The sequence below is a fragment of the Lonchura striata genome, chromosome 3 (assembly GCF_050655825.1).
Source record: "Lonchura striata isolate lonStrDom1 chromosome 3, ASM5065582v1, whole genome shotgun sequence".
In the NCBI taxonomy this organism is placed as follows: Eukaryota; Metazoa; Chordata; class Aves; order Passeriformes; family Estrildidae; genus Lonchura; species Lonchura striata.
In genome coordinates, this window is record NC_140705.1 from 14,843,519 (window position 1) to 14,866,308 (window position 22,790).

The 22,790-nt window shown below is 41.9% G+C and overlaps 2 protein-coding genes across 13 annotated transcripts in view; one reads left to right on the top strand and one right to left on the bottom strand.

The window, feature by feature from the left end:
- PDIA6 (protein disulfide isomerase family A member 6) lies at positions 1 to 18,701 on the top strand. The gene is made up of 13 exons (XM_021525403.3): positions 1 to 125; positions 3,001 to 3,142; positions 3,958 to 4,015; positions 4,647 to 4,773; positions 5,263 to 5,369; positions 6,703 to 6,836; positions 7,240 to 7,354; positions 8,268 to 8,408; positions 9,574 to 9,658; positions 9,750 to 9,822; positions 10,831 to 10,989; positions 16,286 to 16,382; positions 17,102 to 18,701. Exons 1-13 carry the CDS (start codon positions 2 to 4, stop codon positions 17,168 to 17,170), a joined length of 1,431 nt encoding a protein of 476 aa, XP_021381078.2. The 5' UTR covers position 1; the 3' UTR covers positions 17,171 to 18,701.
- Positions 18,619 to 22,790, bottom strand: part of ATP6V1C2 (ATPase H+ transporting V1 subunit C2) — a 19,322-nt gene continuing 15,150 nt past the window's right edge. For all 12 annotated transcript variants that reach the window (XM_085576311.1, XM_085576304.1, XM_085576308.1 and 9 more), the window contains 6 exons: positions 22,244 to 22,312; positions 21,240 to 21,332; positions 20,740 to 20,833; positions 20,330 to 20,427; positions 19,791 to 19,920; positions 18,619 to 18,997 (listed from right to left, as the gene is read on the bottom strand). In XM_085576311.1, coding sequence (XP_085432437.1) covers positions 18,902 to 18,997; positions 19,791 to 19,920; positions 20,330 to 20,427; positions 20,740 to 20,833; positions 21,240 to 21,332; positions 22,244 to 22,312 — 580 coding nt within the window. In that variant the 3' untranslated portion in view covers positions 18,619 to 18,901. The remainder of the gene's footprint in view (positions 18,998 to 19,790; positions 19,921 to 20,329; positions 20,428 to 20,739; positions 20,834 to 21,239; positions 21,333 to 22,243; positions 22,313 to 22,790) is intronic.

Below are 22,790 nucleotides of genomic sequence, written 5' to 3' on the forward strand. Positions count from 1 at the left end.
AATGCGCGGCGGCCACGGCGGGGCGCGCGGCGCGAGCGGGGCGGGGCGCGTAGGCCGTGGCAGCGGCGGCGGCCGAGGGCGCGCGGCAGCCATGGGGGTGCGCGGCGCGGGCCGGCTGTGGTGGGGTAGGAGCCGTGAGGGCCTGGGGGGCGGCGGGACGCGGCTTCCCTTTCCCCAGCTTCCCTTTCCCCAGCTTCGCGGGCTCCGTCGCGGCGGGAGGGAGCGGGGCCCGAGGCCGTGCGGCCGCTCCGCGGGGCGGCGGGCGGAGCGGAAAGCCTCCTACAAGGGGGTTGTAGCCAGGTGGGGATCGGCCTCTTCTCCCAGACAGCTTGCAGTAGGATTAGAGGATATAGCCTTATGCTGCGCCAGAGAAGGTTTAGATTGGACGTTGGGACGAATTTCCTCACACATAGGGTGATCAGCTATTAGAACAGGCAGCCCGGGGCGGTGGTGGAGTCGCCGTCTGTATATTTGTTTAAGGAAGGACTGGGCGCGACACTCGGTGCCGCGGTGTGTTTGGGGTGATCGTTGTGGGCTGGGTGTGATCTCGGGGTGCTTTCCCAGCCCCGCTGGTTCTGCGGGGGCAGGCTCGCCGCCGCGGTCCGGCTGTGGCCGGTCTGTGCCGCGGGGGCGGGCAGCGCTCGCTGGGGCGGCGGAGCGCGCGTAGAGGCAGCCTAAAGACCCAGCAGAAAGAGAAAAGAAAAGAAAGCTAGGGTTATCTCTCACCCTAATCTAAAACTTTCTTTGATTTGAGCGAGCAGCGGTGTTGTGCGTGCCTGGCTGCCCTGCCTTGTGGTCTGGTGCTTTGAGGGCAGCAAGAGCAATGACCGCGGTCAGGCGGAGTCGTCCGAGGGGGGCTGGTGTTGCCCTGCCCCTGCTGCCGCCTTTGTGCCGCAGGAATCGGTGAACGATTCCTACTCGGCCCTCGGATGGGAACGCCGAAGGTGCCGGGAGCTCTGCCCCAGGCTGTGGCTCGCCCAGCGCAGGTGTGCGGGATGTGTGGGCACACCGAGCACCGCTGCAGGAGGGGGTAATTGTGAGAGGAAGTTCACAGGATCATTATCATCCTCCCGTGACAGAAGCTTTTTTTTTTTGTAATAAATCTCATCTTTGTGGTTCGTTTAGGACTATTAAGCCAGCATGGAGCTGCTTTAGCTGGTTTATTGATGCTTCTGTCTGTGTGATTTGGTTACATTAGAAAACAGCTTTTGAAGTCAGATTATCTATTTCTTTTTTCCTTAATAACAAGGACAGATTTGCATTTATATGGCTTGATGCTTGTTTTCTTTGCTAAAGTTGAATTAAACCTTGAATGTTTCACTGTAGAAAGGAAAGTTATGCCACCAGTTCATGACTCATAGTTTAAAAAAATGATGCAGTGATGGGGGACTAAGAGAATTTCACCATGTACTTTCTTTTGTGAGTTCTCTTTAGCAGGCGTATTTAATAAGGTAGAACTTCTCTCTTTCAAGGGACGGAAGTGGCTGAGTGAATTCTGTCTTCTGAAAGTATTCACCTAAAAGGTGAAGCAAGAATATGCTGATTTCAATTTAATGGTCACATTCTGTCTAGAAGAGTTTTTTTTTTTTTCTTGAGAGTGACTGTAACGTTCAAGAAGCTTTTTCCATCGTTTTTTCTTGCTCTACCCCAGCAGTAGCTCCTACTGTAGGCATCATAACATGCTGTGGAAGCTCTACAGATTACCTTGGAAGTCAGTTTTTCAGTGCTCATGAAGTGCTGCTTATGTATGGGTATATTGAAGAGACAGAGCCAATCTAACACATACATCTGGTGGTGGAAATTCATTTTGATCACCCCAGAAGAAAAGGGCTGGGTCCTTGTGCTAGAAGAAACCATTGGGATGGGGTAGTGGTGCAGTAGAGAGGGGACTGGTTTATAGTGTGGCAATTCAGTTCTGATCTCTGCTTGAGTAACATGGAAGATGTTACTTCTGCCAGCTTCACTCTCACGCAGAATAGGGGTGATGGAACTGGCTTTTGGGGCTGATCAAGCATAGGTGATGCTGTGCAGTCTCTATACCATTGTGCTGTAGAGTTTCTGCATCATTGACCTGTTTTTCTCTCATGTTGAGTCTTGAGAGAGAATCTGCAGCTTCCCATTCAAGTTAACCACTTGCAGCAAAGCTTTTTTATGTCTGGTTCTAACTTGAGTGTCTGAGCTCTTATTCTCTCCAGTCTTTAGTGGATTACAAAAAGTCTTTTGCTGGGTGGATTTTGTTACAGAAATGCTTGTCATCTCTCAATCTCCCTGACTAGGTAGAAGGATTATGAGGTTTTATGTACAAAGTATCAAGAAATAATAAGTTCCAGAAATAATCAGAAGTACAAAACCATAAGAGAATGCAATTTCTTTCTAGCTTTTAATGTTATTTTTTTAGCATTTTCAGGGTGCTTGAGTTGTTAACAAGAGATTAGCTGTTGTTGTCCAGATCTGTTCCTAAAGACATAAATCAATGGTAGACTAAGATGCTCACTAGCAGGAACAATGCACTACCAGTGCATCAAGTGCTGGTCCTAGAATCACTGTAACTGTGCCAAGCCTGGTTGGGACAATCCTGCTTGACGTGATCCTATAAAAGATGTATTTGAGTGCTGCTATGCAAGAGGTTTGAACAACTGGCTTAGGAGCTTGTGTAAGAACTGAAAGAATACATAGCTGATGGTGGGGATCCTTGCAGAAGTTCTGGTGGTCTGGTGCCAGCAGGAGTTAGGGTAAGAGCTTTGACACAAGTCTCTCTGCAGAGCCATAGCAGGAATGGTGTAACTCCAGCTAGCTTTAGGCACAGACCCTGTTTTACATGATCCTATGGAATCATGTTTTAACTGAGGAGGGAGAGCATCTATCTTGCCTTAACTTCCTTTTTTTATCCGGATTAACTGGAATCCCTTCCCACCACTGCTGATTTGCAAAGAGTGGGCAACTTAAAGGAGAGTCTTAAATGTTCAACAGGACTGCTGATGTCTTTGCTTGTCGTTGTAGGCACGGTGAGCTGCACTTTGTTCCTGGCAGTTAATGGTTTGTATTCGGCCAGTGATGATGTGATAGAGCTCACACCAACTAACTTCAACAAAGAGGTCATTCAGAGTGACAGCCTGTGGCTGGTGGAGTTCTATGCCCCATGGTAAGAGCTGCAGCTGTGTACTTGCTTGCTTGTATGACAGAGAAGCAGCACAGGAATCTGCTGCTGATAGCCCAAGTTTTCATTCAATTGTTGGAGCACAGTTGTCAGTTTGATGGCCTCATGACTAGCAAAATAAATGTACTTGGGATTCCTATTTTCATGAGGGAAAAAGACAGGAATTGGCATAGGTTTTGCTACCAAGCTCTATTTGCAAACTTGAAATACCATTTTTCTACTTGATTTATTCTGGTTAAATTAGTATTAAAAATGACTGATTAAAGTGCAGTAGGTAAGTAAGAAAGTCTCTCACTTCTATGTTTCTGAGCCTAATTCTGATGTGAAAGCACAGATCTGAATTCACACTTAAAACTTCCAATTTCCATTTAACAATACTGCCTTTTGCGTCTTAATTTAGAATCCCTCTTTGTCTTCTTTCTGCTCAGGTCCAGACTATGGAGTCTCTATTCCATTTAAATTCTGGTGATATATATATTCCATCTTTGTACAAATCCTCTGAGATATTGCCATCCAAAGCTCCACATTCTGGAGAAAATGGCCTTTTGTTGAGACAGCTTGACTCTGGACCGAGAGGTTTAGGGGAAGCCTTGCTGTGTCTTCTAGTGTTGCTGTAGTCTATATAATGTGGAGGTTTTTCTTCAGAAGCCTGCATGATGGATGGTATGATCTTGTGGCACAGGCTCTTTTCTTCATGAGTAAATCCTCAGTCTGCTATGGTTTGCTGTAAGTGACTGTGAAATATTGTCACATGTGAATGGCTTTATGGTTTTTGTTTATTTGTTTGTTTTTTCTAAAAGGTGTGGTCATTGTCAAAGGCTAACTCCTGAGTGGAAGAAAGCAGCAACAGCTTTAAAAGTAAGTTTAGCCTTTCAAATGTGCTTGTGGAATTGTATTGAAGAGAGTTTGGCTGTTGGATATCTGGCTTGGGAATATGGAGAGGTTTGGTCCTTAAAACCATTATCACTTTAATCATACTTGTCTAGCCAGAAAAGTTTTATTCAGGCACCTGAAAACTCAGAATTTTTGTTTGATTTGGTTTGTTGTATCCTTTTTAAAAGAAGCCATTGAATTGTAGAGGAAAAAAGGCAGTGCTGTCCCTGTGAATTCCCATTACTATTCTCTAGGACTGAAAACAGCTTTGTAAGCCATTGGTGTTGACTAATTTTTTAATTACAGAAAAATTAGTCATGGTGTGATTTGCTGAACTCTCGACTATGTGAAATACATATATTCTCCTCCTTAGAAAACCAAACAAAAAACCCCAACTAAATAATAGCTCAAACAATTTAAAATTTATTTTGTCATGCTGAAGAAAGAAGTGGACATTATAGTATTCTGTAGTTTAATGCTTGTGGGGTAAAATACCTCTCTTCTGTTGCTATTTAACTGTCCCTCTCTCTTCCCCCCTTCCCTTGTGCCCCCAGCAGGGAAAAGGTGTTAAATTGCTGTAGAAGTCTTGGTGTCATTTTTTGGTTTGTTTCTGCAGGGTGTAGTGAAAGTGGGTGCAGTAGATGCAGATAAACATCAGTCCTTGGGTGGACAGTATGGAGTCAGAGGGTTTCCAACTATCAAGATATTTGGAGCCAACAAAAACAAAGCAGAGGATTATCAGGGTAAATGTGACAAATTTTTAGGTGTTGCATGCCTAAAACCTTCCCTGAATGCAGTAATCATGGTAGCTGTTAATGCTGTGTGAGTGGATTTTCCATCCTGTCTAGTGCTTGTAGTAATGGAGAGACAGATGGGTGGGAGTGGTTTGACCAAATTGTGTATATCTTAGCATTGTCTAATAGTCTCACCCGCAGTTCATAGTTGTTGGGAGGTTGATAGGGCGTTTCAAGGAATTACTCCTTTCTTCCTGTTTATTTGGAGCTTGCCATAGAGTCTTCCTCATAAGAAAAGCCAGGTAATGAAAAGATGTAGTGAAGTCTGTCTTGCTGCTCGTGTTTAAGTCAGATGTCCCACCACTAGTACCTTATTACTCATAACCCAGTCCTGCTTCTCCTGAAAGATCATTAGGGTGAGGGAGGATTTAGTTTATAATTAAGTTAGGAGCATACCTTAAACTGGCCTTTTGGTTTGATCACTTTCCTGCACTGCAGGTGGCAGGACAAGTGATGCTATAGTTGATGCTGCTCTAAGTGCTCTTCGGACCCTGGTGAAAGAACGTCTTAGTGGCAGAAGTGGAGGATACAGCTCTGGAAAACAGGTATTTGAGGGAATGTGTGTTTGCTTTTCAGCTGGAGATTGTCTTGTATAGGAGATCAAAGCTCCCAACTCAGTCATAGAATTGGAAGAGATCTCTGTAGTTTTATCTAGAGCAGCTCCATCTGGAGCAGATTGGTCAGGGCTGTGTCCCCTAAAGTTGTATCTTCAAGAACTGAGACTCCAAATGGACTGTGTTCTTTGGGCTACCTGTTCCAGTGTTTGACCATGTTCACATAGTTATGTTTTAGGTTATAGAATCATAGAATGGTATTTCCTATATTTCAGTTAAGTCCCTTTTGTCTCTTGTTGCAGCAAAGAGCCTGCCTTTATTTTCTGTACTCTCCTGCACACTCTCATCACATGTCAGATGCTCAAAGCCCTTAACCAGCTCTGACCATTGGCTGGACTTGCTCCAGTGTGTGCATGCCTGTTCTGTGGGGGAGCCTAGAACTAGACTCTGCACTCCAGGTGTTTCACATTGTACTGAGCAGAAGATTGCCTCCTCAGACCTTCTGGCAACTCTACCTGGAGTTGCTGAGGCTGTTGACTACCTTTGCCACAGGATTGCAGTGCTGACTCATGTCCAATTTGTCCACCAGGACATTGGTGTTCCTCTTTGAAAAGTTGCTTTCCAGCTAGTCAGTTCTCAGTGCCTTCTGGTGTATATGAGGCTGTCACTTTCCAAGTGCATCTCCCTTTGAACAGGGGTTCCTGTTAGCCCCATTCTCCAAATGGTTCAGGTACTGTTTTTCCTAGTCTAAATTAGACAGATTAAGTTTTTTTTTAGCTTGGTAGGGTTTTTCTGAAGTTGGCTTGCTGGATTTCTTTCTGAAGGTAAATTGAACCAGCTTCCAGCTCCTACTACTATTTCTAAGTCGCTGTGCAAGTATTCTGACATCCTCAGGGTGGCCACATAGAAGACCTGGGTGGACTGTACCCTGTAGTGTATATCACACTCCCATATGTTTGTTTTGCCTGGAAACCAGGACTTGGTTCCAGATGGAGGTGGGGGTTGGAGAGCACTTTATTCATGGACAGATCAGTGCATGAAGAATTGAAAAAGTGTTCCCATGTCTTCTTGGTAGTCAGTTTGACCCTGTTTCTCTTTTCATGAGAAGGTTCATTTGCTGTGTCTTGAAAATACTGTGGGGAGTAGGCTGTGTATACTGTCAGTTCTAAAAAGGGAAAGTTAATGTTGTATGACCTAACACTGCCTGTTTTCTATCTTGCTCAAATAAAGATGGTTTGGTTCAATGTGACATACACGGGAGTTGGCCTGTGTGGGAGACCAGTTTTGGTAACTTCTGATGTGAAGGTCTGTTTGTTTCTTACAGAGCCGGGAGAGTGGAGGTGGAGATAAGAAGGATGTGATTGAGCTGACAGATGACAGCTTTGATAAGAATGTCATAAATAGTGACGATGTGTGGATGGTGGAGTTTTATGCCCCATGGTGTGGGCACTGCAAAAAGTAAATGAGGTTTTACTTTAACAATTCAGTTCCTGTTAGTGCCTGTTTTGTGTAATACCCTTAATCCCCTAAAAGAGACCTTGCATCTCTGGTACACCAGAAGTGATTTTTTTTGTAAGGTGATCTAACAAAAATTTGTGGGCTTCTGCTAAGGGCCCCTTGATGCTGCTCTGGCTGCACTCCTCCTTAGCTGTAAAATTCCCAGTTACAAGTAGAAATAAGATCTGGAACTTACAGTAAACTTTTCATTCCTTCAGATAAAGGACATCAGTCTTGTTTGAATAACCCTCTTACCTGTCATTCTCAGCAAGAGACTTTTCCTTGAGTAAAACATGCTACACAATATTGAAGTGTGGTATACCTTTGCTAGATCTGAGAGTGCTTAGGGTACTTTGTTTTTCAGCCTGGAGCCAGAATGGGCAGCTGCTGCCACTGAGGTGAAGGAGCAAACAAAAGGAAAAGTAAAGCTGGCTGCAGTAGATGCAACAGTCAATCAGATGCTGGCAAGCCGATACGGGGTGAGTGTGCTCTGCAGTGGTCACAATTTCCTTTCCATTTCTACCAAATCAGATTTCTCTTCAATCCTTACTGAGCTGTTCCTTAATCTGGTACTACTTAAATGGTTTGTGCCAAAAGTAAGTGACACATTCAGTTTGTTTCCCACAAATAATTAATGAATGTCAATAACAACAGAAATAAATGGAGAAAGAGGAAAATAATTATTCTGGATGTTGCTGAGGAGAATGGCTATTTATTTCCATAACATTGTATACTTTTATCATCTGGAGTGAGAGGTCTCTTTCTTGAGACTGTAGGCTGGTTGGGTATCTCTGGAACCCTTGGAGCCAGTTATCAGGGATCACTCTGACAATATCAGTTGCCCAGATCAGGTGTGTTGCTCACCAAAAGAGAATGGATACTCTTGAATTTTTAGTATAATCCACAGATCTTACAGCATGCTGCATAGTTTCCCTCTAAGTGCACATGGCTGACAGCGTAGAGGGAACACTGAGAAAGATTTGCTGGAAGTGTAGCAGAAGGAGCTTAAGGTCCAATTACTGTCATGTAGACCCAGTGCTGTCCATCCCCAGAAAAATCAGGAAATTATCGTTTAATAAATATCAAGGGTAAAGATAGTCCTCCCAGTGCTTAAACCTGCAGTGCTTGGTGCATCTAAATTGAGATAAAACCATTGCTGATTCATCAGGCCAAAACCCTGAACAGCATTTTAGTGTATGCTCACCTTGTTTTGAATTGTTGCAAAGGTAGGAAGCTATAAAATTCGAATGTAGTCAGAACATGTGAGACTTCATACACGAAGGTGTTGAATCTCCTCCCTTGCTCTTAGTCTAGAGGACATCAGACAAGCAGATAATTTCCACCATAAATATTCAAGTTTATTTGAGCTGATGGTTTAAACTTGTCTTGCAGATTCGTGGATTTCCCACCATTAAAATCTTCCAGAAAGGAGAAGACCCTGTTGATTATGATGGTGGGAGAACTAGATCTGATATCATTGCTCGTGCTCTGGACCTGTTTTCTGATAATGCACCACCACCTGAGCTCCTGGAGGTACCTATACATCATTTTCTCAAATTTCTTTTCCATCATATGGCAGCAGTTTTTAGTGGTCGATATGAACTCTAATAAAACTGCCTAAGTGTGGTGCTTCTGCACTGTTTTGCCCCAGAAAGTAAAGGATGACAAGCTTTGAGTAACAAAAAGCTGAATGTTCATTTCTACAGTCAATTTGTTGTTGTTTGGAAGATGATCAGGACTAATACAGTGAAGGCATTACTAGGATGGTGCCAGGATGTCTGAATCTGCTTTTGAGGAATGAGTGAAAAAGTTGAGTTCTGTTCCCCATCTCTTCTCTTACAATAAGAGGGTAGGGCCTTGTTATTTGCAAGCTGTCCATTAGGAGATGTATGATGAGTAGTTTTGCTTGTTGTCCGAAAAACTCCACCCTCTGTCAGGCAGCTTTTTTTTTCAGTTTGCCGTTGGTAGGTTTGAAATGGTGATCACTTATCTCCAAAGTGAGGTGCACAGAAGATAGTCAATTGAGATGCAGGAAGGAAAAAACAAAAAAATATCAGTACTATTAATAAAGATATTTTTATATGGTACTTACTTAATCTTTCTTATCATTCTAAATTTTTTGGTTTGTATGCTTTCTAATATTAATACATCAATTCACGTTGATGTACGTGTATACACGTGTAATTGATTTATATATATCAGAGGCTCATGCTTAGGATGCACAAAGGCTGGAGACCATTGTTATAGGTCACTGGATCAATTCCTTTTTGGGACAGATCCCACAAAACCAGTGCTGCTATTACTGTTGCTTGAACATCCTCATCCACAGCAAAGTCTGCCTCTGCTGGTTCTCCTTATGCTCGCAGGCATTCTCATGGGCCTGGGGGTGCTCTTCCAGCCTTGGGCAAGAACAGTGATTTTGAGCAAGAAGTGGTATTTGACTGTGCCTTCTGTAAACCTAATTTGGTAGTGCAGTTTCTTGTTTCTGCAAGTCTCAACAGAAGACTTTGTGAACTCCTGGTAAATTACTATTGTACTGGAGGACCAGTGAAGTAGAAGAGACTTGTAAGCTTTTGTGTCGAGTTGTTTTAATGCTTGCTGCCTTGTAGGATGGAGTTATTAGGCTGTTGGAGGGAAGTACAGTCACAACTGAAGAACCAGATTTTACTGTAATTGACTTTGTGCTGCTTTCTTTTAGATAATTAGTGAGGATGTTCTGAAAAGTACCTGTGATGCTCATCAGCTCTGCATCATTTCTGTCCTGCCTCATATTCTTGACACAGGTATACATACAAATAAGCAGACTTCTGTATGAATTTGTCGCTTAAAGCAGCAGTTGTGTTTTTTACTTGTCCAATTCTGTTTAACAAACAGGAGCTTCAGGCAGAAATTCTTACCTGGATGTCATGTTAAAAATGGCTGAAAAATACAAAAAGAAAATGTGGGGGTAAGTGTTACTGTCCACTGGTCATCTTGGACAAGATGTGAGCATTTCCGGGGGTAAATGGGATAAAAATAGTATGAAACTTGTTTAGGCTACAGAAAGAGTTGTTCCTTGTTCAGGGTAGCATATTTTGTATTTCACTAATTAGTGGAGAAGGGAATGCTGTGACTTTAAAATAGCTCTTTTTTTTTTTATTTCATTCACCTCTTGAATTCTGCATTTACAAGTGATATCTAAGCATTAAGGTGATTAAGCATCTTTTACTCTTGTCCTGAATACTCAGGTATTTTAGGGAGGTTTCTTTTACCATCTTCTGTTGGTTAGTGAGTGTGCCAGTGTGACTTTTGAATTCTAAAAGAAACAAGTAACTTGCAGTTTATTAACATGTTTCATGCTCTCAAAGAAACAGGCCAGCAGGCTATGCCTGTACTCCTCCTTTTCTTAGGTGCAGGTTAGGATCTCTGGGATTTCTCAGGAAAGTGAGAGATATTCTGTCACACTGACTGCTCTGAAGAGGAGCAAAATGGCATGAAAGCCTGGGGAAAATGCTGAGATTGGCTCATTCCAGAGTTTCCTCAGGGATCTTGCTAAGATGAGAGGAACTGAGACTGAGTGTCCTTAGCTAGAAATCCTCCATATTGATATTTGGACAGGACTTGGTAATCTTTAGTTCTGTGATTTGGATACTTTTAAACCTTCCCCTTAATACCAGCTCAAGTGTAGCTGTGTGTTCACCTTACTAATATAGTTCTTCCCCTGCATTGTGTTTAATGGCTGTTCTTATCCAGCTTTTGGTGGTTGTGGGTTGGGGCTGGCCTAGAGGTGCTGCTGAGAGGGAGCATTCTTCTGTTGCAAGGTTCAGGATCAGGACTTTCCTTTACCCTGCTGACTTTGAAAGTGTCAAAGGTAATATAAAGCCCTACTTGAACTCTGCAGCATTGCAGGATAGGCGATTTGAAAATTACTGTGATGTCTATCCTTATTAATTTTCTATTTCATCTTTTCCTCAAGGTGGCTGTGGACAGAAGCAGGTGCTCAATCAGATCTTGAGAGCTCTCTGGGGATTGGAGGCTTTGGGTATCCAGCAATGGCAGCTGTTAATGCTCGGAAGATGAAATTTGCCCTTCTGAAAGGATCATTCAGTGAGCAAGGGATTAATGAGTTTCTCAGGTATGAAATCTTTAAGTGACTTAAATCTTTCTGTATCTAGGGCTGTGACTCTTTAGACTACAAGAAGCCTCTCATGCATCACACAAGACTTGCATGGTTAAGAGCATTAAGATGTGAATTCTGTGGAGTCAGGGAATGGTTTCAATGGTGATTGCAATAAAGCAGTCATTACCTTTTTGTGGTGTGCAGGATTAAGTTGGCTGTTTAGACTTAGGTAGTTTTAGTACAATACTTGAAAATAGAAGTAGACTTCAATGTTGAAAAATTCTATTTCTCTGGTAACTTAAGAAATAACTTAATAATGAAGTCCATTTAATTCAGATGGTACATTCTGACCAGTCATTAGCAATGTGAAAGTCCCCATTTTGGGAATCATAATGGGTGCTGTTGAACTTTTTGAAATTGTATATGTTGCTGTTCATCTTTCTGATTCAACTTGATGCTGTCTTCCCCCTCCCACCTTTCCATCCTCCTGGTAAACAGATACTTGATAAATGGACTGGGAGAGTTGAAACAATCTATCCAAAAGGTCAATACTTACTGCTCAGCGCAAGTCCTGTGCAACTGCCTCTTGTGTTGCTACACAAGAGCCAATGCTGAGAAAAATGGAATAGGGAAAGGAAATGGAGAGGATGACAGAAGGTAGCAGCAGCACTGAAACAGAGCAGCTAAACTTAAACTGTTATTTTAGTGTGGTCAAAGTGAAGTGGGAACTCTACTTCTACATTGTCCTGGTTTAGGGCACATTTGGGAAAAAAAATCCCAAAGGGGTTCTTTTAGAAAGTAAATTTAAGCAGCCCCTCCCCCAACTCATTTGGGACAAGATTTCCTTGGAGAAAAATAGAAAAAAGCCTGTTTATTTAACAGGCAAACCATTTACCAGTACAAAAAAAAAGAACAACATTAAACAATAAAACCTCTTGCTCTGAAGAGATGACTGACTTAGAAAGTCACTTCTGTGGGTTGCAGCTGGGCTTGCTCAGTCTCATATTAGTCCCTCTGGTGCTGGAAATGCCAGACTAGACTAACAGACTGCTGGAAACTACCTTGAAAGCATTGGGTGTGGGGAATCTTTCAAAAATTGAGAGCAACATCTAACAAAGTACATCTAGTTAGTTAATACCTGTTAACTAACTAGTTAACAAGTGACATCAGAAGTCACTATTAAGTCCTTTTCCCTGAAGGACTTTCATGGTCTAAGAAAATATTACACCCAACGACCTGATGAACCTATAATTAGTTGGTTAGTCCATCTTTGGGATGCTGCAGGTGAGGCTACAATTCTAGACAGTAATAAAATGAGGCATTTAGAATCCCTATCACATGATCCAGGTATCAACGAAAAAATGATAAGGGGGTGAACCCTCACAGTATGTGGGTACGGGTCCTAGGAAGTGTGACACAAATCTTTGTGTGTTCAGATGATCTCTATACGCAGCAAGCCCAGTGGAAGACCATAAAACAAGGGATTCAACAATTAAAAAAAATAACAGTAGCAGAAATTGTCTTCTCAAGTGACCTAAACACTAAATCCAGACTTAGTACCTTATACATTTGTGATACGGCAAAAACTTAAATTACTTGGGCCATAAAAATACATTTCTGCTTTAGCAATAATGAGGCGAGATGACAGAGAGGAGACCATGCTTAGTATGGCAAAGAAGCTCTGAGCACATGCAGATGCTGTGCATGGCCCAACACATGCAAGAATCAGAGCTGTAGAGACACGTCTGCAGAAATTAAAAAATAGGAGGAGAATCACAAGAAACTCAAGGAAGAAATCAGAGAAGAAATGAAAGAGGGCTTTCTCCACATCTCAGCAGTAGGGATTAAAAGCTCTGGTACCAAATGCAAACATCCCTCAGGCAAAGAAAGTACACCCCACAAGCTGAGCTGTGGTTCTTCCTTTCTATAAAGAAAACTTGAAGAGATAAGATAGAAAACCTACTGCTGCTCTGGCTCTGGTGCTTAAATTAAAAAACAACAGGACTCAGGAAGTTCCACCAAAAAAAGCAGCTCCAGTAGCTGAACTGACAGGTATGATGATGATGATGACATGTTCAATCCCCTTAAAAGCACCTCCAGAACATATGCCCAGGGAAAGAAGAATTACCAGGCTTAGAAGTGCCCTGCCTTTAACCAGGTAGAGACTAAGGAAAACCATATTTTTTTAGACTGTGTAGATTCATTACATTACATCAGAACCACAAAAATATAAAGTCTTAGTCAAGTCTTAGTGCACATTAATCCCATCAAGACCTGTGGGAGCAGAATCTGTTTCTATTGCTAGCATGACAGAGGGCTCACAAGATTTTACTCTAATGAAAGCTGATGTAAACCTGACTAAAAATAAGTGAAAGAAATACCCTACTGTGACTTGCCCAGAAGCTCCATACATTTTAAGCATACACTTCCTCTGAAAAGAGTATTTCAAAGACCCAAAGAGACTCAGGTGGGTGTTTAAGATAGCAACTATAGAGACAGGAGTCATTAAGTAATTAATCACCTTGCTTAGACTATCAAAGAACCCATCTGCAGTAGAACTTCTGAAGGGGGAAGAGCAATGAGTACCAATTGCCACTTTGACAGTGTACTACCAACAATACAGAACAACTCAAGATACTGTGATTCCCATCCAGAAGATAATCCATGAGCTAGAGAGCCAAGGGGTGGTCAGCAAAACTCACTCAACAATCCCATTTAGCCTGTATGCAAATCTGAAAGAAAATAAAGATTGACAGTAGACTGTTGTGCCTTGAATAAAGTGACTCCACCACTAAGCACTGCTCTGCCAGACATGCTCAGAAAATTGCTTCAGAGTTTGGCCCATATCCTCTCAATCTCTACACCACTCAGGATGTTCCATGCCTGAGTCAACTTCTGGGCCAGGGGTCTCATCAGCTCCTGTGGACATCTCAGCCCTCATTCTAGACAAGCTACAGACCATATAAAGGAAGCTTACTAGATTAAATACTGGGACACTGGCATCTTTAACATGCTCGAAAAGTGACTTAACAGATTCAAAGGAGAAGAAGGAAAGAAAAGGCTGAAAAGCCTCATCTCCTGCTCCTCCTCTAACAAGCTGGATGCAATTACTAATAAACCTCCAAAACATGCTACTGGAACTAGGATGCAGGGTAGGATGAAGAAACTGTAAACCACACATACCTTGAACAGATTCCAGTACCTTTGTAAACTCCCTATAAATCATAATCACCAAGCCCAGCACAATGGCTATTCTAATCTATGCCCCTCTACTATAAATGGTACATGTTAGGGACAATACTGGAGCTATTTCCAGATAAGAAAATTAGCAGCAAGGTATTAAAACCTCAAAAAAGCCTAAGAACCAGAAACACATGAAGACCTCCACCCCAAGTTATGAACATGGCTACTGACTCCTTTATCCCAATACAGAATAAGTTCAACCAAAATGCAGTTCATACAGGTTTTTTCCATTTTCTCAAGCCCCATGCTCAGCAGCAAAATAATGTATGTGTCTTGGTTTAAGGTAAATTTGGGAGAAAACTTCAAAGGGGTTCTTTTAGAAAGCAAATTGAAGTAGCCCCTCCCCCAGCTGGTTTGGGAAAAGATTTCCTTGGAGAAAAATAGAAAAAAGCTGTTTATTTTGGCAAACTGTTTATTTTGTTAAACTGGCAAAGCATTTACCAGCACAAAAAAACCCAATATTTAACAATAAAACCTCTTGCTGCTCTGAAGAGATAACTAACTCAGAAAGTCCCCTTTATGGGTTGCAGTTCAGCTCACTCAGTCTGTTATCAGTCCCTCCTGCACAGAAATTCTGTGGCCCAGGCCTGGCCCAGTGGGCCACGGATGTGAGCTGCCAGTGCTGTTCCAGGTTTTCAGTCCAGAGCAGGTTTAAACAGTTCCAAGACAAAGAAAAACCACAGTCCAGGAAACTTCTCTGCCTTAAATAGCTAAAAACTAACTAAAAGCAAAGGAAAGGTCTCTCCCACCATCTGTCTGTTCTGCAGACAACACTGTTCATGAGAAGGATGTGGGGGAGTAAGTGCAGTTCCTGATAATAAACTCTGTGCTTCTTCTCTCTCTCCCATTCCTCTTGGAACCAGTTTTAAAGGTGCAAAACTTATTTATGGGCTAAACAGACAAATGGGGATACAGGCATTATAAAGTCACCTCAGGACATACATAAAGTACCAGCTGCTGTAAATTATGCAAAAGCCCTTGACACCTTACATTAGAAGTGTTATTTCCATGTCTGTCCTTGGAGAATGGCAGAGCACAGCCAGAATTGCAAAAACAAATGCAACAGCCTCTCCCCACCTTGCCATAAGAAGCACATTAATTGAATGCATTTCCTACTGAATTAATGAAATCAGTGCTACATTCTTACCTGTGAAAGTGATTAGACGTTCTTCTTAATGCCAAAAAAAAACATTCTTAGGGCATCAAGTTAAATTCAGGATATAGATGCAAGAAGAGAAATACCAGATGGTTTGCAGTGAAAGTGTCTGCTTTTGTCAGACATGGCAAATTTTCCTACTCTATAATGTCCATCTTAGTGAAGCCTATCCTGGATGAGGCTGGTGCTTACAGGACACAACAGCCAATTTAACAGCTTATATTGCATTAGGTAATTGGTTTGGTATTGTCTTATCATGCAGCACTACTTGCTGTTTCTTCCTGTGCTCAGCTATGCTGCCTAGACAAAGCAGTATAATCACAGCTGGTGTGACTGGCCATTCACTCAGCTGCTGTAGGCAGCTTCTGCAATCTCATAGGCAGTGTCAGTAGTGTTAACTACAAGTAAGGAAATTGGCACTGTGAAGGGCAGAAAAATTGTGAACTCCATTTGGGGAGGAATGCTAATTCAGTCTTACTTGCCTCTGAAAGATGCAAAGGGATTAACTCCTCAGGATTTTAATGCTGGGCTTTTTGAGCAAGCCTAACTAACAAGCTCAAGATAGAGTGTCTCAAACAAAGCTGGTTACCTTGTACCCTTTGGAAATCATGGAGGCGATCTCACTAAAGAAATCACTGTTAAAGAGGCCACACTTATCTGTGATTTTTACACTGTTTGAATATGAAATAGTGTATTTAACAGATGTGTTTGAATCCAGTTGTAAACCTTCAATGCTGCTTTAAGGGCTCTGTCGTTTTCTGCTTCTTGAAGTTCTTGCATCCAGACAGTTTAGTTCTACTTAAAGAGATTAAATCTTGACCTTGTATTCATTTTATCTGAAGCAGGCTGTGTTCCAGATGGATAGAAGTTGGAGGAATTTCTTAAATTTAACTTCTACTTGTTTTTTCTCAGGGAACTCTCTGTTGGTCGTGGTTCTACAGCACCAGTGGGTGGTGGAGCTTTCCCCAAAATTCATTCAGTTGAACCTTGGGATGGCAAAGATGGTGAGGTAAGAGATACTCCATTTCTGAAAGTGCTCAGCAATTGTGTTCATAAGGGACAGGATAGAGTAACTAACAGCTGTCAGTGTGAAAGTTCCTGTTCTCAGAAGATTATGGCAAGCTGTGTTGATGGTTTCCCATTATCTTAATCCTGCCAGCAAACCAAATGATACATTGATCATCTGACATTGCAGACCAGATGTTCCTGCCTGTTTGGATGTGTGATCTGAAAGCTGGATCACTTGAGGCAGATATAATACCAGTGCTGACTAAGGAAGCTGGTAGTGCATGCATTCACGAGCCCAGTGTTGTGGAATTCTGAATATGCTGACCTTGCCATCAAGTTTTTAATGCCAGAAAACTTCTTAGGTAAAGCCTGTGTAATAAATAACATGGTAACCAAGTCTGCCTTCCTAAGATTCAACAAAACCAAAGTTACTGAAGTCCTTTGATCTACTTTAGATAGATAAAAACACTGAATATGGTAGTAGTTTTGTTACAAAGTTTTTGTATAGCCTTCATCTGGAGTATTTTGATTAGTAAAAAACAACCTCCTAGTCTAAACTCTGATCACTTGTCCTGTGCTTAGTGCACTTTGAGTTTTCTGAATGAAAGAGATGACAAGAGAGAGCTTTACTCTCAGGATGAAGTAAGAATCTTTTCAACTCGGGGTCTCCTGGCATTAAGCACTTCTAAACATGTACTCAAAACCTTCCCCTTTTAACAGCTTCCAGTTGAAGATGACATTGATCTCAGTGATGTGGATCTGGATGACTTGGGTAAAGATGAGCTGTGAGATCTTCAGGAAACTTCTTTTCTTGGGAGAGCCTGCGCAGCAGTTTGCAGCCTGGATCACAGTCAGACAGATATTTCAGTGGCCTTTTTTTGGAGAAGTAGCACATGACACATTGTGCTATTGGGTGCACTGCAGCAGTGGACTGTACGCATCTCAAGAAAACATTGCAGAAATTCTATGAATTGTCATAACCAGTAAACTTGATTGTATTCTGTGTAACAAATATTTTGAGGACAACATGGATATTTCTTTGGAACATCTTGGGTTTTATTTTGTTGATAATGTGCTGTTTGAGTGTTTACTGGAGGCTGTTAGTGTAACCAATTTTAACTGTAATTTTTTTCATGGAGGTGGAACCTGCTCAGCTTCTGTTTCAATTAAAGAATAAAATATTTTTTGACACACAGTGTTAGTCTTGTATAGAGTAAGAAAGGTGCACATAGTACAAGCAGTCCCATTTTGGACTCTTGAAAGTTAACTGTATAATAGAGAGGCTTGTGCAGAGAGGAGTCCTAAACCACTTCCTTGCTGTGAGATCTTGACAGTTTGGCTAAAGCTTGATAAAATGGACAATCTTAGTTTAAATGGTCTTCAGTCTTCCTTTTCCTATTCCTTCTCAGGGGCTTTCTCTTTCTTTATGCCAGGCTTCATAAGATCATTAAAACAATGGAAGTGGGTTGCTGCTGCAGTGAGTGATGCTGGGAGCTGTTGGTCTTTCCCCTGGATTAGTGATGAAGCTAATCTGTGTTTTAGGGCATAAGGATTTCCAGGTGCTAACAGAAAACCACCCTGGTGCTGTCTCCAGCAAATAGAGTAATATTTCTTCACTTCCCATCTGGCATTGTTTTGATCTGAAACTGCTATTTCCTTTGGAAGGGGAATCAGGACTGTGATAGGGATGTTTGCTGCTGCTTTTTTAATAAAAATACTATTATTTTATTGCTCTCCATATCTTGTATATTGGTGTCTAGTGAAGTGACCCTGATGTGATTAGCTTGTTAATAAATAAGGAATGAAAGAGCTGAAATATTCCCCTTCTTTCAAGGAAATAATATTTGTCATCTGGTGTCTGTAAGAGATTGCCCGTAGCTCATCCCTATGAAAGGCAGTGTCAGAACCATGGGCAGTCAGCAGTAACTGCTGATTCTGTGCAGGAGATGTGCTCCAACTCTTAAATCATCCCAGCAGATGAGCTGTAATGGAACTGTTCTAAATGAAATATCTTTGCAAAAACTAAACTCATGAGTACTTGGGACTGTAAGTCATATTATGACAAGTCCCACAGCACTTTTGAGCATCTTTCCTCTTAAGCTTTTGGGTTTTTTTGTTAAATTAATGGAACATTGGGCTTTGCTCTGATGCTTTCTGCTTTTTCTGTTTGGGTTTTTTTAAGTTTGCTTTGTTAGAAAAAGAGGACTGTATACACCTAGTAGATCCATTAGCCACCATGCTTTTTAAATTGTTTTATTTCAAGTCCAGTAGATACTCCATCTTTGTAATTTACCAAAAAAAAATAAATACTACCATAGTACCTCTGCCTCTGAAATATGCTTTTGTAAAACTATGAATAAGAGATAACTTTTATTGTAGTCACTGTAAAAATTACTAGAAGTGGTAGGAAGATCATCCTGCTACAGTATCTGCATTTTAATTTGAGTTTCAGCAGCTAAAGATTGTTTTATGGTAACATGACAGTCGAAAATTAATAGATGAAGCTCGAGCAATTCTTCTTTAACTGCAGTCAAGAAGACTGAGGTCAATCTTGAAATAGACATAAGGGTAGTATTCTTGATTACTCAGTTGTAACCCAGGGATGTCCATGCCAGGCTGCAAAAGGAATAATGGCTTTAGTACCAGTAAACCTGTGCAGTTCCAAGCTCCAGGGGATTGCTTTTGTGCTCCTTTCCCACAGGAGCAATGGAGCTTTGTGCGTGCCATGTTTAAGGTGGGAATTCACCAATGAGAATCTGCTCTGCTTCTTGTTTCAGGTTGCCTAATGTAATTAGTATTGAGAATGCTTGTGCTGTTTGAACTTGCAGTATTTTTGTGTGTTTCAGCTCTGCAGCAACTCATCTCTGTCTTCCCTTTATGCAATAGGACCTGTGCTTGCTGGGTTTAGGTTGTTTCAAAGGCCTGCTAGCTCATTTATTCTTCAGCCTAAATTGTTTTGAATTGCAATTGAGGATATGGGGAAGAAGAAAGCAAGTACTGCTGCTTGTTGAAGGCATAAATTATTTATAAATGACAGCCTTTTACAGAGGACAGAGGTGTGACAGTCCTAGGGTTTAGTTCCAAAGTAATTTTTCTTGCTTGTGTTGATCTGAATGTTTATAGTAGATTTTAAGCTTTTTATGTAAATGAGCAGCCATAATTGAGTAGACCTATTTTGTTCTGGTAGCTGTAAACATCAGATGCTTCAACAGAAAATATAAACAATCTCTGCATCTGCATCATAATCTGAGTTCACCCTAAACCAGTCTGTAACCAGCTGGGATTAGAGCTGCATCCAGGATTCCTGTAATTGCAAGATGTGAGCAGATGCGTGCACTAACCCCAGTGGAAGTGTTCATTCAGCTAAGCTGAGAAGCTACAGCACTTACACCTGCATCCAAATACGTACATCCATTATACTTGCTGCTGCAACTTCATCCAGGTGTTTGAAGACCATGTTCAGGACATCTCTCAGGCGCTTCACAGACTTCTTGTTTGGCTGCAGCAGCATTGCTTGGAAATTCACAGGGAGGCCATACCTCGGAACACAACATACATGATCATCTGCTGGGAAGGGCCACAGCTGTCTGCTCATGCCCTTCTCCCTCCTCAGCCTCCAGGCATGCCCACTGGTGGTGTGTTGCAGAAACAATGCTGCCTCCTCACTGGAAAGCATTTTTTTGAAGCCAAAAGTCAGCTAAGCAGTGTCTTTCTCCCTTCCCTGTAAGTGCCCCCCCAAAAACAGTTTTTCATCAGGTTCGTATGTCACCTTTTTTGTGGACATCTGTATTGTCTCCTGTGAGCTCCTGGAATGAAGTGTGTAAGGCACATACCTCAAGCAAGACAAAACAAGGTGTGTAAGGGTTCCTCCCACAAACGAACTGCACCAGGAAGAGAGCTGTACAATTGACTTCCCCAGGAATCTCTGCCTGTACTCTGTTTACTCACCTCAGGACAGATTCAACAAAAACTCTCAAGGCTTTCACATGAATCCAAGCCACAAATGCTTCACTGAAGTTCACCTTCAGCCAGCGCAGTAAGGGGCCCTGTGAGACCAGAACAGTGCTGTGATCCCCTCGCTGAATGAAGCAGCTCCACAGCCAACAGTGCCATTGAGGCCATCATGGGCTGCTGGGATAGTTTCAGGCAGCCTGATAGTGGCTCCCAGTCTATCAGAAACTCAAGTGACCTAGGCCAAATCACTGTTATTTTTCTATGCCTCAGTTTTATGGGCTAAATTGAGCTCACCAGAGACAGTTGGAACCATAAGGCCATTTCTGAGAGAGAAATTTGTGCTTAGGCATGCTGGTAGCAAAGGCTACCACTATGTGGCCACCAACTCACAAGGTGCTACTTACATACTGCTGTTTCTTGTCGGAAGCTAATTTCATGAGCTCTTCCTTTTCACATTTCAGTTCCTTCTCATCATAATAAAATTCTCGAACCATGAACCTACAATTGAATGACATTGTCTTTCACATGCCTTAGTCCAGGCAATATGCACACTCATTTCTTTTTCCCCAGGAGAAGCAGGTATGGGAAGTTAGCCATTTAACAAGTTAAAGTATGTGGAGGATAGGAGTTGAAGTCACTCCCAGAAAGCCAGCTTCCTGCTCTCAGCAGAATGAGAGCAGAAAGGGCAATTCCAGGATCTGTAACTTGGAGTGTAAGAACAGGATCACTGATTCTGCCACCACAACTCCTTCCCACCCTGCCTTCTCAGTGGCTTTACGGCCAACAGAAACCCAAGCAGTCAAGAAGTCCTAAAACCAGTGATGGATTCAACATGCTGCACACAAGCTTCCCCTGATCCTCATCTCTTGCTAGCCTGCCCTGCCCAGCAGGCAGGGCTTCTTACCTGTTCTCCCTGGCTTTAGCCTTAAAGTCATCCATCACTTTTCTAAATAGGGTCACAGTGAAGAGTCCTCCCTCTGCATCCTCAGCAATCATTCTGTGGGAGAGAAATTCACTGCTATGATTTGACATGGCAAACCCCTCATGCCTTTTTAACCTACCTCATCTTGCCTTTTTGCAATTCTTTTTATTTTCGTTTATGATACTGAACAACACCGTGCTTTTTGAAAATTGCTGTGACAGAAACAGGGAACAATTACTTTATTGCACTGGTTACTCTATCTCAATGTAAAACTCAACTGGCTTAGTTCCTGAACCCACTGTAATACACACATATTCTGCCTGCCTGATTTTTCTGTGTTTCCTGGTAACATTTCCCCACGTGGTTTTTGTGGGTTTGTGCACGTGGGTTTTTGTGACAGGCAGTAGACAAGACAGCTTGTTTTCTTCTCTATGCTTTCCACCTTCTGCATTTCAGGTAATTGTCAGCTCTTGTGCCCTGGACTGGATCTCATAGTCTGCATGAGCTGAGCAATGGAGTATTTATGTCCTAGGAAAGAGTTTTTACCCAAGGTGAAAGGATGAGCTAATATGGCTCTTGCTAGTGCAAATGACAGTATGCTGAATTACTCTATGTTACAACAAGAAACAATTAAAAATGCAGATCTAGTGTTTCATCTTTTTATAAAGTACTTTCTATAAAGCTCTATGTGATTATATCTGAACAATACCTCAATTAATGTAATAAATTGCCTGTTTTACACAAAAAGAAGCAACGGCCTGGTTGAAAATAAAAAGAATTACTGGAAAAGGGAAGCTAATTGTAAAAAATGACCTTTTCATCTGTACTTTCCTTAAACAAACTAATTTCTATTTGAATTGCAAATACATTAATGTGTAGCCTATGTGTTTAGACTAGTGCTTTCCTCTAGGATCTAGCAATTTGAGGGGCTGAAACACGATAGGGATATCTGAAACAAACACAGCTTAATTTGGAATTTCACTTACTTGGTGGAGCGAGGTACTACCATATCTGAGAGTGATTCATAGGTCTTCTGCCACTGTAGGTAGCTTGACCTTTGAGCAAAACAAAACAAAGCACAGTAAACAAATATATGCTAGAAAACAAATTTTTATATATGTAGTTAATTAAGCTAATAACTTAGGGTAGAAGGATTGAGCTCTATGTGCTCTGTTATGTCCTTAAGATACATTAAGCTTCTCCTATCCTTTCCTCTCCTAGTCACCAGCTGAGGAGATGCTTCCCTCCATCTTCACTTTGGATCTTGGCTTGAGGAAGGGTCAATATCAGGAAACTGATGGTGAAAAGAATGTGGCATAAACTTTTAGGCTGCCACACAGTGTGCTATGCTCCAGGACCCCTGCACAAGCTGCTCTGGTTCATGGGTGCTATATCTGCTATGTGCAATCCCAGAGCTTATTTGATGCTAGACTGCACTCCAGGTGAATGTCAGTCCTGCGAGAAAGGGAACAGTATGGTAAAGGAAAAGGTATGGTAAGAGTTTGCAAAGAGAGAAGTCTCTTTTTAGTGTGA